The sequence below is a fragment of the Rhinatrema bivittatum genome, chromosome 13, assembly GCF_901001135.1.
Source record: "Rhinatrema bivittatum chromosome 13, aRhiBiv1.1, whole genome shotgun sequence".
In the NCBI taxonomy this organism is placed as follows: Eukaryota; Metazoa; Chordata; class Amphibia; order Gymnophiona; family Rhinatrematidae; genus Rhinatrema; species Rhinatrema bivittatum.
Window position 1 is genome coordinate 24,840,052 of NC_042627.1, and position 13,561 is coordinate 24,853,612.

The 13,561-nt window shown below is 39.7% G+C and overlaps 1 protein-coding gene across 7 annotated transcripts in view; it reads right to left on the minus strand.

Annotated features, from left to right (window-relative positions):
- Positions 1-13,561, minus strand: part of CSNK1G1 (casein kinase 1 gamma 1) — a 251,138-nt gene that overhangs the window by 40,391 nt on the left and 197,186 nt on the right. For all 7 annotated transcript variants that reach the window (XM_029574623.1, XM_029574617.1, XM_029574619.1 and 4 more), the window contains 4 exons: positions 9,923-10,008; positions 8,469-8,553; positions 1,830-1,978; positions 921-1,028 (listed from right to left, as the gene is read on the minus strand). In XM_029574623.1, coding sequence (XP_029430483.1) covers positions 921-1,028; positions 1,830-1,978; positions 8,469-8,553; positions 9,923-10,008 — 428 coding nt within the window. The remainder of the gene's footprint in view (positions 1-920; positions 1,029-1,829; positions 1,979-8,468; positions 8,554-9,922; positions 10,009-13,561) is intronic.

The following is a 13,561-nucleotide window of genomic DNA, read 5'->3' on the forward strand; positions in this document are numbered from 1 at the left end:
ATGCAGTATGATCAAAAGGTAAAGAGTCAGGAAAGCACACTCACTTAAATGGCAAAAAAGTGCTATTTCAAACATATCCTAGACACCGCTTATCAGTCGTTCCTAAATCTGTCCTGAGGGACACCCAGCCAATCAGGTTTTCAGGATATCCAGAATGAATGTGCATGAGATAAGTTGCATCTCCATTGCATGCACATTTATTTCATGCATATTCATTGTGGATATCCTGAACATCTGACAGGCTGGGGGGGGGTCCCCTAGAACAGGTTGAGGAGCCACTGCATTAAACACAGTCACTAAGCTAGACATAGGAAACTCCGGTTTCTTGACTGCCACAAGTCAGCTGGATTTGCAGGACATCCACAATGAAGATGCATGAGATGCGTGTGCGTGCAGTGGAGACAGTGAACGCCAATGCATCTCCTGCACATTCCATGTGGATATCTTGAAAACTCAATCGGTGTGCTAAGCGTTTAGGCTCAGTTTCTATCCTGTAATCCCTGCCACATCACTCATTCTTGATCTGCATTGTGTCACCCTATGATCATCACATAAAAGTGCGGTATTTGCAGCTCCCTCTAACTAATCTGCTTTCAGGACTGCCTTCATTTGTCTACTATGACAAAGTTTCAGTAATGTTTCCTCACAGCGAGTACACCATTCAAAACCCTAGAAAGAATATATAATTGTTAAGGTTAGGGAATAGTACAACAGTCAGGGAAGAGACAAAACCCTGGGCCTGGTGTTACCAGCCGTGCCAAGTATGGAAGGCAAAGGTCTTCCAGTGGGAAAATGTATTGTACAACAGAAGTTCACTGACAAAAATAACTATTTCTTTTCCCTTTGAAACTAAGTTTTCAGAGAAATTTATTTTATTTTTTTTGTTTCGGTTGGCGTGTTAACAAACGTAGACAATGTACCTGGTTTCGAAGAGGCTGCTGCTGGGATGGGCGCTCCCTGTGTGCGTGGCTGTCTCTTGTTATTGCAGATGTCCCAGAATCTACATGAACTGAGCCCACTGGAGTAGGCTGCAAAGTAAAACGTGTCATTAGGCAGTCATACTATGCTAGTCTACCCCCTTCTTATGTCCCCAGTGCGGTGCATGTATAGGAATACTTTCACAGAAAGCAATTAGAAGGCATCTGAAGTCAAAAAACTCACACTACATATACTTCTTTGCTCTAACATACTAAATTATGTGAAAGATTCAAAGCAAGAAAACTAAATAGAACAAAACTATAACAGAATACCCATCCCTATGCTTATTTTTCAAATGTTAATGCTGGATGGATCATTGAGGTGTTTCATTATACTTTCTGGAGAGATTTCTGACAAAAAATAGAGCAGAGCTAGCTCTTGATTTACAAATTTCTGTCTGTGGGAGAAACTTTAAAAACACACCAAAATACTAAATATTTGAAATTAGGAAAGAAATAAGGAACAGATTAAAAAAAAAAAGTCAAGCTATGCTGATTTTTTTTTTCCTTTAAACCAGATTATTTTTTTTAAAAAAGTGCTGTTCCTCTAAGAGGGAGGGAATTCTGGCCAATGCAAAATTACGGTATCTACAGGCCAGGCTCAAAGTGTATGCAGACTGGGCTCCAGAAGGAGGCACAGCCTCTGGCTGAGGGTTAGACCTATGATAACTGGGCTTGATGGGGAAAAGGTTAAAAAATAGGGGAAAACCTTAGATAACTGAATAAACTGGTTCCAATTCAGCCTAATAAGTGCTGGACAAAAAAAAAAAGCCATTGTTTTTAGCATCAAGAATTTTCCATCTACAGCCACAACTCCCACAAGAGGTTTTGCCATTGGTGCACGGTACTTACAATTGGCCTGCCAACCCAGTCGTAGGCATAGTCAAATGTGTATCCTTTCCTTTCAAAGAGCTCTGTGAAGAGCGTCCGTAAATAGTCATAGTCTGGTTTCTCAAAGAAATCTAATCTCCTGACGTATCTTAGGTATGTCGCCATCTCCTCTGTTCAGAAGAAACGAGATAAAAGGTTAGGACTAATCTGGATACCTTCTGAAGTTCATTCTTTAAAAAAAAAAAAAAAAGCGTGGGAATAATTCTCTTACACAGCAAAGTTTTATGGTTGCCCTGTTAGTCTAATTGAATATTTTTACTTATGCAGTAATGAAAATTATAAATGGTACCTCTCTGGGCAAGATTTCATAATACAATATCAGACTTCCTTGCTCTCAAATTAAAATGCAGACCTGTCTAAAATCCAATGCAAATGCATCATGAATTTTATAGCAAACTATGGCACTGATGGGTAAACAAGCTGCAAGACCAAAAGAACTGCTGTAGTCTAAAGATTTAGCCAGTCACTGACTGAAGTCTCTATGGGTGACCAACTTAATAAATCTTTTAAAGACATTTCATTCCCCTAAAGGGTAAGGAATTTTTTTTTTTTTTAAACTACAGGTTAAAAAAATACCTAAAACTGCTCAAGTTAGCCAAAAAGCATAAATAGTATAACAGTGGAATGTATTTTCAAGTAACAAACTAATTGCTGGCAGATAAAGACCTCCTGGCCTGACCCTGCCTAGTGGCTCTTGCCTACAATGCTGCCATCCTCTCTCCCTCTTGCTGTCTAAGCAAGTTTCTGCGTCTGTCTCCCAGGCATGCTTGAATTCTCAGGCCCGGTGCATGTGCATACCATGCGCTTGCACAGGGCGGCACACCCAGGGAAGGGGGTGGTGGGCCGGCAGCAGCAAGGGAGGCTGTGGGGCTGCCGGCGGAGCCTCGGGACTTGCCAGCAGCCGAAGGAGAGAAGCTGTAGGCCGCTGGCCTCAACCCACCAGCAGCCAAAGGAGAGATACTGCAGGCTGCCAGTGCTCAATCTGCCGGCGGCTGAAAATGAGAGGCCTGGGTCTTCTGTTTGTGTGCCTGCCTGCCTGCGTGCACTCAGCCTGCCCTACCCCCCCACTCCCCCCCAAGCAGGAAAATCAGTAGACCATGGTGGAGCTCATCCCACCATGGTCCAAAGTCGACAGGAGGCAATGTGTTTGTGTGTGTGAACGAGTGAGAGCCTGTGTGCATGTGAATGTGTGAAAGCCTGTGTGCTTGTGAGGGCCCATGTGTCACATATAGGCTTCTCAAAGGCACGCACACCCCCCCATATACTGTACCTGGGAGGAGGGAGAGGGTGCCTGTGTACGTTAGAGAGGGGGAACACGAATGTGTTATTGTGCATGTGTGAGAGAGAAGATAAATTATGTGGCCCCCACCTCCCCCAATCCACGACAATCTCAGGGTGACTGGAAATCAGAAGATCACAGGTATGGAGAGCAGAAGAATTTTAAAATCCTTATTAGTTTTAATTATTGGGTGTAATTTGATGATTCTGCTCTTTCAAAACTTTTTTTGGGGGGAGGGGAATATAACATTTTTTAATTATTGGATTTTTTTTATTCATCAGATGTTTTGAAATATTTTGTGTTTGGGAAATTTTGGATATTCTATTCATTAACTGGTTTGAAATATTCTTTTTATGAATATGATTTTACTATTATGATTGTTTTATATTTCTTGATTTTATTATGTAATGTTTTATGAAGAATGATAATGTTTCTGTTTTTCCATTGTTGCCCTGCATGTAGAGGTTGGCTTGTTGTGGGTTCCAGTTCAGTTCTTCTCAGCACGTTCCTGTTTATACTTTCTGATCTCTTTATTCTGTATTTGGTCAGGGTCTGTCTATGTTTTGCATATGTGATCGAGGTGAAGTATCTTGCTGGCATGTAATTTCTGTGTAGGGATCTATAGCAGCCTGGTTTCCTAATAAGAGTTTATTGGAGTTTTAGGGCCTGGTGCAATATGTGTAGTGTTGCCTTTTCATAGATAAGATTTAGAGTTGGTTTTGTATGGGAGGTTTATTATATTGTAATGATAATTCTATTTATTCATGGATTTCTGAGGGCTAAGTTGACACCCAATACACATTACAAAAAGTCTAATCCCAAAGGAGCTCCAAGTGTCTTTTTTTTGCAGAGTTTTCTGGTTGGCACCACAGGAGTGTATGTAAATATAATATGTTGTAAATGATATTACTGCCTTAGAAGACTGTACTATTGAATGTTTTTCATGTAAAATTTGTTATAAATGCTAATTTAACTGTGTGTGTCTGTAAAGGGTGTGGGAGTGTGTGTGCGCAAGGCTGTAAGAGGCTTGCCTAAGGTATCTCATACCCTTCTCTATCCATGGGTTCTGGGGTGGGGTGTGTGTCAGATCGCAGGACGGAGCTGGGCTTTATTTGATGGACCCAGGACAGACACTGAATGAATTGGGGGGGGGGGGGGGGGGAGAGAAAGCACAGTAATTATTTTTGCACAGGGCAGCAAAAGAAAGCTAGCATCAGCCCTGTGAATTCTGCAAGTGTTTTCATTACTACCACCTCTATTGGTAAGCTATTCTAGGCATCCACTCTTCTCAGTAAAGAAGTATTTCCTCACCTTTCCTGTGAGCCTCAAAGGCAAGCAAGGTGAAGAGAAGAACAGAATATTTGAATATGCAGATGAGAACTGAAAAACTAGAGAGCAGAAAGAAATAAGAAATGCTCTGTCCCTGAAGACAGAAGAGCAGAGGAAGTGACCTGGCTAGCAGGGTTTGAGGAAGTCCTAGAGACACACAGTGCAGTGCCAAGTGAACTCTACGTTAATGAAACACAGGAGGGGGAGGGGACACTACCAGCATGAGGTATCATGTATCAGCTTCAGGTAAGTATGGGAAACACAATTCTGATCTTTCTGCAGACAGAAATCTGGGAAATACGATCGATCGTGATTCTCAAGTTCAAGCCACAATCTGTGTGACCTCCTCCTACAAATCACTCATTTCAAGAATCCTCCCCCTGCTTGCGTACGTTCCAAAATCACTACCATACCAAAACACTACACTACAAGGCACGTCTAAAATTAACAAAAATCTTGTGTGGCACACCAGCTTCCGTGAAGAGATAGTAGACGGAGGTCTCACATGGGAGAAGCACTGAAAGCCCCACAAAGGGGGAGGGAAGGATGGAGATACATAGGAACCCATCACGCTGGACCAGTTCTCTCTAGAAACAAGGGAGAACTTGATGTGGCACACACTTTGGCTGCCCGAGCGGCTCCACTGCTGCTGCTGCTGCTGCTTCCAACACTCAGAGTAAGTCACACCCAGTGCTCAGGGCATCCCCCCAAACCTCACTCAGCCTGGGGATAGACAGAGACTGGAGGGAACTCAAAGGAAGCATTCAGGACAGGAAAGATGATGTGTTCTGTGCAACATCTGTTCCACAAAACGGGACCCAGCTATCCGTGCCCTACCAACTGTCCATTAATCAGCATGCTCCAGGGGTCATGCTGTGGCTAGGAAGAAGAGGCAAGCATGACATGCTCTCAGAAAGGGGCTTTTGCCTGTTTAAGAGCCACTGCTGCTGTCTTACTGCTGCGAGGTGCCAAGAACAGAGCCCAGGTGCTGGTTTGCATCCGAGCCTCAGGCAGCGGTTAACTTCCACAGCATACCTGATCAGGTCTGATGGCAAACAGACTGGGAAACACTGCTCCAGGATTAGACACACGTTTGGTTCGATTGATCTTTACGAGTCTTCTCACAGTTGTTTCTCAAATGTCCTTTTCAAAACCAGCTACATGCAACTTATTCTTTCTGCCAAACAGCTTCCATTTATTTGCTAACTTGTTTGTTTTGCACCTCAGAGCAATAAAGTAAACGGATTAGTTAAAATGTGGCCGAACAAAGCATCTAAAATGCATAGGAACTTCCAGTTCAGCATCAATGAGCACCCAAGAGTCCTTCCCCCCCCCCAACGTTTACACATACGCAGCTTCTGGTTATGTTTGCAATGTGTTATCGAATAACGAGTCTTTCTGCTGCCTCTAAAGTGTCAACTCTCCTTGCTAAATCCGGTAATACAAGTAAAGGCTTGGCACAGAAAAAAAAAACCTATAAAGTAGGTTTCAGTCATAACTCATATTCCGTAAGGAATTATTCTTACTTGGGAAAAATAAAACCGACGCCACATTGTGCTGCATCCAGTTACTCACAGAAATAAAGATCAATAATCCCAACAATAAGGTCACACCTTATAATTGGACTAATGCAATACATTTCTTGAACGCTTTTGGGAACTACGCTCCTTTTCTCAAGTCAAAACAAAATGAGGAGGTCAAAGCAAAGGATGACATTTGCGTGAACATCCAAGTGAATCACTGATTTCATGACAAAGGTGGTATCAAGAAGAAAGAGGAAGGGGAAGTTTGATGCATGAGCAAGAGTGATAAGGAGGTGGCAGAGGGGCATCAGAATTGCCTGGTAGGGAGTTAAAAGTAGACTAGCATGGAAACCACCCAACTTTATCCAGAGGGCAAGTTTCAATACCTTTTACAAGGGCAAACAGGAATGTCACTGGGTACACAGACTGATTGAGAATGGTGCTCCTGTAATCTGGCTAAAAGGTACATGCCGTGTGTTTTGGGTGGAATCAGAAGATGTGCTCAGATATGCAACTCCGCATGCATTTTCCACAAAAATTCGACCCACACAAAACACAGGTGCAAAAGATAGTGGGTACAGTGACAGGGAAAGTACGTTAGTGGTACTCATGGACTTTGCACCTAAGTGACAGTTTCAACATTGTCCCAGTTACTACAACTGCAATATTTTCCTTTGCATTTGTACTTGGGGTGCATTTGTGTTAGAATTCAGATAGGTCTGCATTTTAATTTGAGAAGCGAGGAAGGCTGATATTATATTATGAAATCTTGTCCAAAGAGATACCATTTATAATTTTCTTTGCTGCATAAGTAGAAAAATTCAACTGGACTAACGTGGCACCCATAAAACTTTGCTGTATTCCAACACTTTTTCAAAGGGCTAAAAAAAAAAAAAAAAAAAAAAGGACGCTCTAAGCCTTTTGAGTCCCTGAGGGCGTGAGGATGAATGTACATTATTTTGGTGGCCTCTGGTAGACTGTGGTCTATGGTTTAGAAGAGGAGTGGGCTGGAATGGCAATTAATTAGGTACTATCTTGATTATTTATATTTAGGAATGCTCAGTATTATTGTATTTTTATTTGTATTGTATATTTTTTATTGTAGTCTTTTGCTGTAAGCCACTTTGAGTCAGTTTCTGTTCAAAGAAAGCAGATTGTAAATGCAAAAATAAAATTCATTCACTACCATGAAAAATCAAGGAAGTTTAATTTCTTTAACACACTGCTTTTCAACAAGTCTTTATATGGGAACATTTTCAAAGGGACCTCTGAGCATAAAACTATTTTATGCACAGAAGTGGCCTTTTACAAAATTGCCTGCTAGATAGGTGGGCAAACTTACATGCATAAGGCTTGTTCGCATGTTCCTGGGGACAGAGTTTGGATTTCTGCGCACTCTATAAAATGCAGCCATGTGCACTTATATTTTGAGAAAATATTTTGTTCACACCAAATAGCAGGTGTAGCTTGTGTGGGATAATTTTCAAAGCAGACATATGCATGAACTGGTGTAACTTATGCACATATCTTTCACATAAGTAATACAGGATGTTTGAAGATTACCCTCTATAAATTTTCTTCTGGCCTTGTCACCATAATCAGAGTTTAGCAGTAGCAGGCACATGATTTGGACTATGTTGTAGGTCTTGTGAGGTCATCCACAGTGTACTGTTCTTCCAGGACCTGCATCTTACTTCAAACATGTGTCTGGCTTGTTGGATTAACTCCACTTTCATATATTGCCTTTTACTCAGCCAATTCTTGTTTGAAGCCAATTCACATTTCTTGATATGAACACGCTCTCTCTCCGACTGTGGGAAGGCATGTAGGATTGGAAGGGAAGGCGAGGAGCATCAAAATGCTTTTCACATCCTTATGCTATGTACCAACTCATTTGTGTTATGTTTGTACTTGTGTAATTAGTGATTAATAACTTATAAACCAATTTTAGCTAATATTTTGAGTTTCTATTGGGCAGCACTTAGTTATACAACTTACAAGTGCTGGCAATACTTCTCAGATGCGTCCTTTAAATGGGCTTCTTAACTACCATCTTTCTATCACAAATGAGGGGCAATTATCCAAACTTTATTCTCATTGTGTACTCTCATGAATGTGATCTATACCCTGTGAAAAGATGAATTAGTCTGATAGAATGAGCTTTTTCGGGTATGTAAAATATCTGTTGGGAGAAGATGCTCAAATTAACTTTTTTGTGATTTAGAGCAACCTATAGTTAGCAACAGAGTCCTAAAGTCTAACAACCATTAAGAGAACGCAAGCCAGCAGAGATCATCAATTGATTGTTTTCTGTTTATGATTTTTCTATAAGTTGGGAATTCCCTGCTCTATTTGTGAACAAGTAAATAAAAACACATGATACTTAGGTTTCTTTTACCAGGCTCCTTCTCTGATCATATACAGATATATTTTTGTTGTGCAAAATAGTACAAGTCACTCTGGTCTTACCTGGAAAGTTTTCACAAAGAACTTCAACAGGTGTGTTTCTCTTTGTATCCCCTATCTTCTGATACCGTTCTTTTAATGTGTCTGCCTGCAGGAGACAAACAGAAAATACTTCAGCCATTGCACTGCAAATCACAGCCAGAATTTCAGCTAAACAAATCTTTAGAATGGTGGATTGTGCTAAAATGTATTATTTCTACTATATTATTTAATGCAATTGTTGAGAAACAAGGTAATTCCATGCTGAATTTGCTCCCAATGGTTCAAGTACTGGAATTAATAGATTTCTCTTTCAGTTCAGGGTCTAGGACAGAACTTTGCACCTTTATGGTTCAATAGTGGAGTCCATTATGAAAAAACCTGTAATGCAATTTTCAAGTACCATCAGGGAAACAGTAGAAACTTGACTGAAAACTTCATCCATGGTTAGAGGAAATGTTTTTCTATATAATTACACAATTAAAAGGCATCACTCATCATCATCTGAGCATATGGAACTAGAAAGTAAGCTGAGGGATTGTTAGACTTAAGTTAAGAAATAATTCATGGTTTGTAAAGGCTTCCATTCCATAAATGGATTACTATCAATTGTTCACAAGTGGTTTATCATATAGACAAGCCTTGCAGGCAGTTCACAAGTTAAAGCATAGAACTCTGCCCTAAAGATCTTAGTTCAACTCAACTATCCACCACATGCTTTGTAACTATGAATAAATCACTTAACCTTCTAGAGTTAAAAAAAAAAATTAGATCGTAAATTCTTTTGGACAGACATTGTAATCATGTGAATTATTTTGTATGTCATTGCACAAATGGATGGGACTATAAATATCATTAAATTAAGAATAAGCGATATGTATAGTGGCAGCAATCCTAAATATTCCGTTAAGTCATGATGAATTTTACTAGTAACATTATGCTGCTTTCACATCAGGAAACAAAAAAAACCTCTCTCCATACAATACTTGGGGTTAAATATTAATGAACTACTTGTGTGGTGCGCAAGTTTTAAATGGTACAGTTATGTCAGAAACAAATGTGTTATTGTCAGCAATCTGTGACAGGACTAAAAGCAATTCAAGATGTGCTAATACAGGGAAACAATGCTCTGAGAGTTAACTGGATCCTTGTCATTTGAGACTCCAAAAAAAAAATGACTTTAGGTCCCAAACATTTTTAATGCAGCTATTTTGGTAGAACACGGTATTGCTTACTACTCCTTTAAGAAGCAAACAACTCATCCACAAAGTACCTATGTTTTCTCTGGGTGTCAGACACAAGGTTATTGTCATTTGGTTACAAACTGGGAAAAAGCTAAGCAACAACATAAACATCATGATATTTTTCAGGATGATAATCTGAGTGACTAATTTTACCCAGGACCTTATTACAGGCAATTCACCTGCTCTAAAAGCTGCAAAGAGATTCATGAAAAAGGATTTCCTTATAAAATATACCTTTAGCCCTTGCCAAGGTAGACTGCCTCGGAGGAAATACATGAACATGTGCCCCAATGCTTCTAGGTCATCTCGCCGGCTTTGTTCTAAAAGATAAACATACTTCACATGATAGCTGCATCTTCTTGAAGGGTAGACTTTCATACAATTTTTTTTTTTTTTAAAGTTTCTCACCACAAAAAAAAAGTAAAGGACTGAAATATGGTGGGCTCCTCTAACAATTTGGATTTATATAGAACTTTTCATACAAACTGAATTTTCAATGTGCTTTACAATTTAATAAACGTTTATATTCACCTCAAAGGTGTGAATTCTATCAGCTTTGATGCTTGACCTATGAAGAAGTGAAGGGAAGTTTAGTATTTACCACCCAATTACAGCTGGTGAACTGCCTGGGTGCACACACTTCATATGTCAGCAAGATTTAAAAAAAAACAAAACAAAAAACCCCAAATCTTCTTAGCTCTCCTGGCTTACAGTTCTTTGCTGTAACTACTGAACCATACTTACATGCTCACCAAATAAAATGATGTATCTCCAGTTATCCTTGTACTGTGGATATTTTTGCTATTAACAAATCCTTTATGGACTTCCAACCTCTGCGTTATGAGAAGTAAATACATAGAAACATGACGGCAGAAAAAGACCATATGGCCCATCTAGTCTGATCAACCGTCCAATTAATTTTGCTTGCTAGTTCTCATCACTTCCTTAGTATCTATATCCCATACTGTGCACATATTTGGTCTAGTTTCTTCAGCCATAAAACCACTGTAAGCATTCTCAATCTGCTCAGGACTAACTCTCCTGCACCAATAAACCAATCCCTCAACCTCCAAGGTGAGAGTGATAAAACTAACATTTATTAGCATGCCAGGCAACAGTAATAGCAGCAATAATCCATACTAAATTGCAAGATGAAAGACCAACAGTTTTACATTAGTATGCTTCATCAGGGAATGAAGCACTATCAATATGAGATTATTACCAGGGCACAAGAGGATGACCCATGCTATGGCTTCCTTCAAACAACTTCTACAGGGAATCGGAATAAGAACAGGCATACTGGGTCAGACCCAGGGTCCATCAAGCCCAGTATCCTGTTTCCAACAGTAGCCAATCCAGTTAATGCCCTGGAATAAGTAGTGGTTTTTCCCAAATATATCTGATTAATACAGTTTGTGGACTACTTCCCCAAGAACGTGGCCAAACCTTTTGTTAAACCTAGCTACACTAGCTCCTTTTATCACATCCTCTGGGAATGAACTCCCGAGCTTAACTGTACACTGATTGAAAACGTTTTGTTTTAAATGTGCTACTTACTAACTTCATGAAGTGTCCCTTAGTTTTTGTATTATTTGAAAGTGTACACAACAGATTCACATTTACCTGTACTATTCCACTTATGATTTTATAGATTTCTATCATATCCCACCTCAGCCATATCTTCTCCATGCTAAACAGCCCTAACCCTTTTTAGCCTTTCCACCCCCTTATTTTGGTGGTCATTCTCTGTACCTTGTCCAGTTCAGCTTTATCTTTTCTGAGATACAGCAAGCAGAATTTTACATAGTACTCTACATGCAGTCTCACCATGGAGTGATACAGAGGTATTAAGACATTCTCTGTTTTATTTTCTATTCCTTTCCTAATAATTCCCAACAATCTGTCTGCTTTTTTGACTGCCATCACCAGGGCCGGTGTTAACATTTTTGCTGTCCTGTGCGAAAAAGTGCTGTGCTTCCCCCCTCCCGGTTCAGGTTTTTTGTGTTTTGTTTTGTTTTTTTAAACACATTATAGAAACTGTCAGTCCCAGACCCCTTGTCACTGCCGAAAAAAAGCCTTACTCCCTCCGACAATACAAATGTCAGAACTGACTCTCCCATGAACCTATTTTACCTCATCTACAGGTCCAAAATTTCTATATTGTGCAGGAATGATCCCCAGGTGCTCCTGCCCCACCTACCGGTGCATAAAACTGGTGCCAGCTGGGCCCTGCAACTGGTACCAGTTTGTTGTACAGAAAAACATGCACTGATGTGGTGCCACCCAGAAAGCCCTGCAAAAAAGACACTTTGAACTCATAGTATCAGGCCTATTGTAAGCGTGTTAGGTATGGGTTTGGCTCTTGGACAGCTTTAAGTAAACGACAGCAATCTAGTAAAATTTCCTTAACACAACAGTACTAACTGCAAGCACTCAAACAGGAACATCCCTATCTATGAAAAGGCAAATATTATACCAGGCCCTAAAACACCTCCTATTAGGAAAGCAAAACAAATCAGTCTGCTCTAAATTCCTACATAGAAACTATACATGCTAGCAGAATACCTCACACCTCACTTATATCTGAAGAACACAGACAGACCCTCTCCAAATACAGAATAGAGAGACCTAAAGTATAAATAGAAATGTGTAAATAGAAACTGAACTGAAAACTCCAAGACAGGCTATGCAATCAAACAATAGAAAAACCAGAAACCTCACTCTAAAATCAAACAAAATCAGAAAATATAAATCAATCATGACAAACCATACTAATAAAAATAATATTGCCACAGAAGAGAAATAGAATAACATCCAATAATTAAGAACTCATATAAAAAGTTTTGAAAATTTCCAAACAGCAATAAAATATATTAAAATAGCAGCCACATCAAACACCCAATAATTAAAATAAGGGAAAAATCCCCCACTTTGCATACCTGAAAACACAAGGCCTGGCTGCTGCACACAGAGCTGAGGATTTCAAAGTATCATGTATGATGTCCAGATCCTTTTCCCCATGTGCATCACCTTGCACTTGTCCACATTAAATTTCATCTGCCATTTGGATGCCCAGTCTTCCAGTCTTGCAAGGTCCTCCTGCAACTTCCCATAAGCCACTTGTGATTTCACTACTTGGAAGAATTGTATGTCATCTGCAAATCTGATCACCTCACTCGTCATTCCCTTTTCCAGATCATTTATAAATATATTAAAAAGCACCAGCTCAAGTACAGATCCCTGAGGCACTCCACTGTTTACCTTTCTCCACTGAGAAAACGGACCATTTATTCCTACTCCGATTCCTATCTTTTACCCAGTTTGCAATCCACAGTAGGACATTGCCTCCAATCCCATGACTTTTTAAATTTTCTCAGGAGTCTCTAAAGGGGCACTTTGTCACATGCCTTCTGAAAATCCAAATATGCTATATCCACATGTTTATTAACCCCTTGTTCTTACACTTTAAGCAGTCACCTACATAACACAATTTCAAAAAGCAATTTAACCGGTGGGTACCAATATTTCCACCAGAAGTCTAGTTCCTTCTCCATATTAATTCTCTGATTCTTTCCCTCTCAATTGTCTCTTCACCATCTAAAGAGCAGACGCTGACAAAAATACTGCAACACTCTGCAAACAGGAACTGTACATTTCAGGGCAATTCTTAATAATTTTAGATATATTCTTAAATACTTGCAAAATTGATTAAGAGAAAATGAAACAAAGATCAGCAATTTGAGGATAAATATTTGGGATGCACAGGCAAAAAAAAATATTCATTTCATTTTAGATTTTTTTCAAGTCCATGTTTTGTTTTTTTAGAGCATGCTACTTGCATGTGATTGGATGATAGTAGCCAGTCCCGCCTCA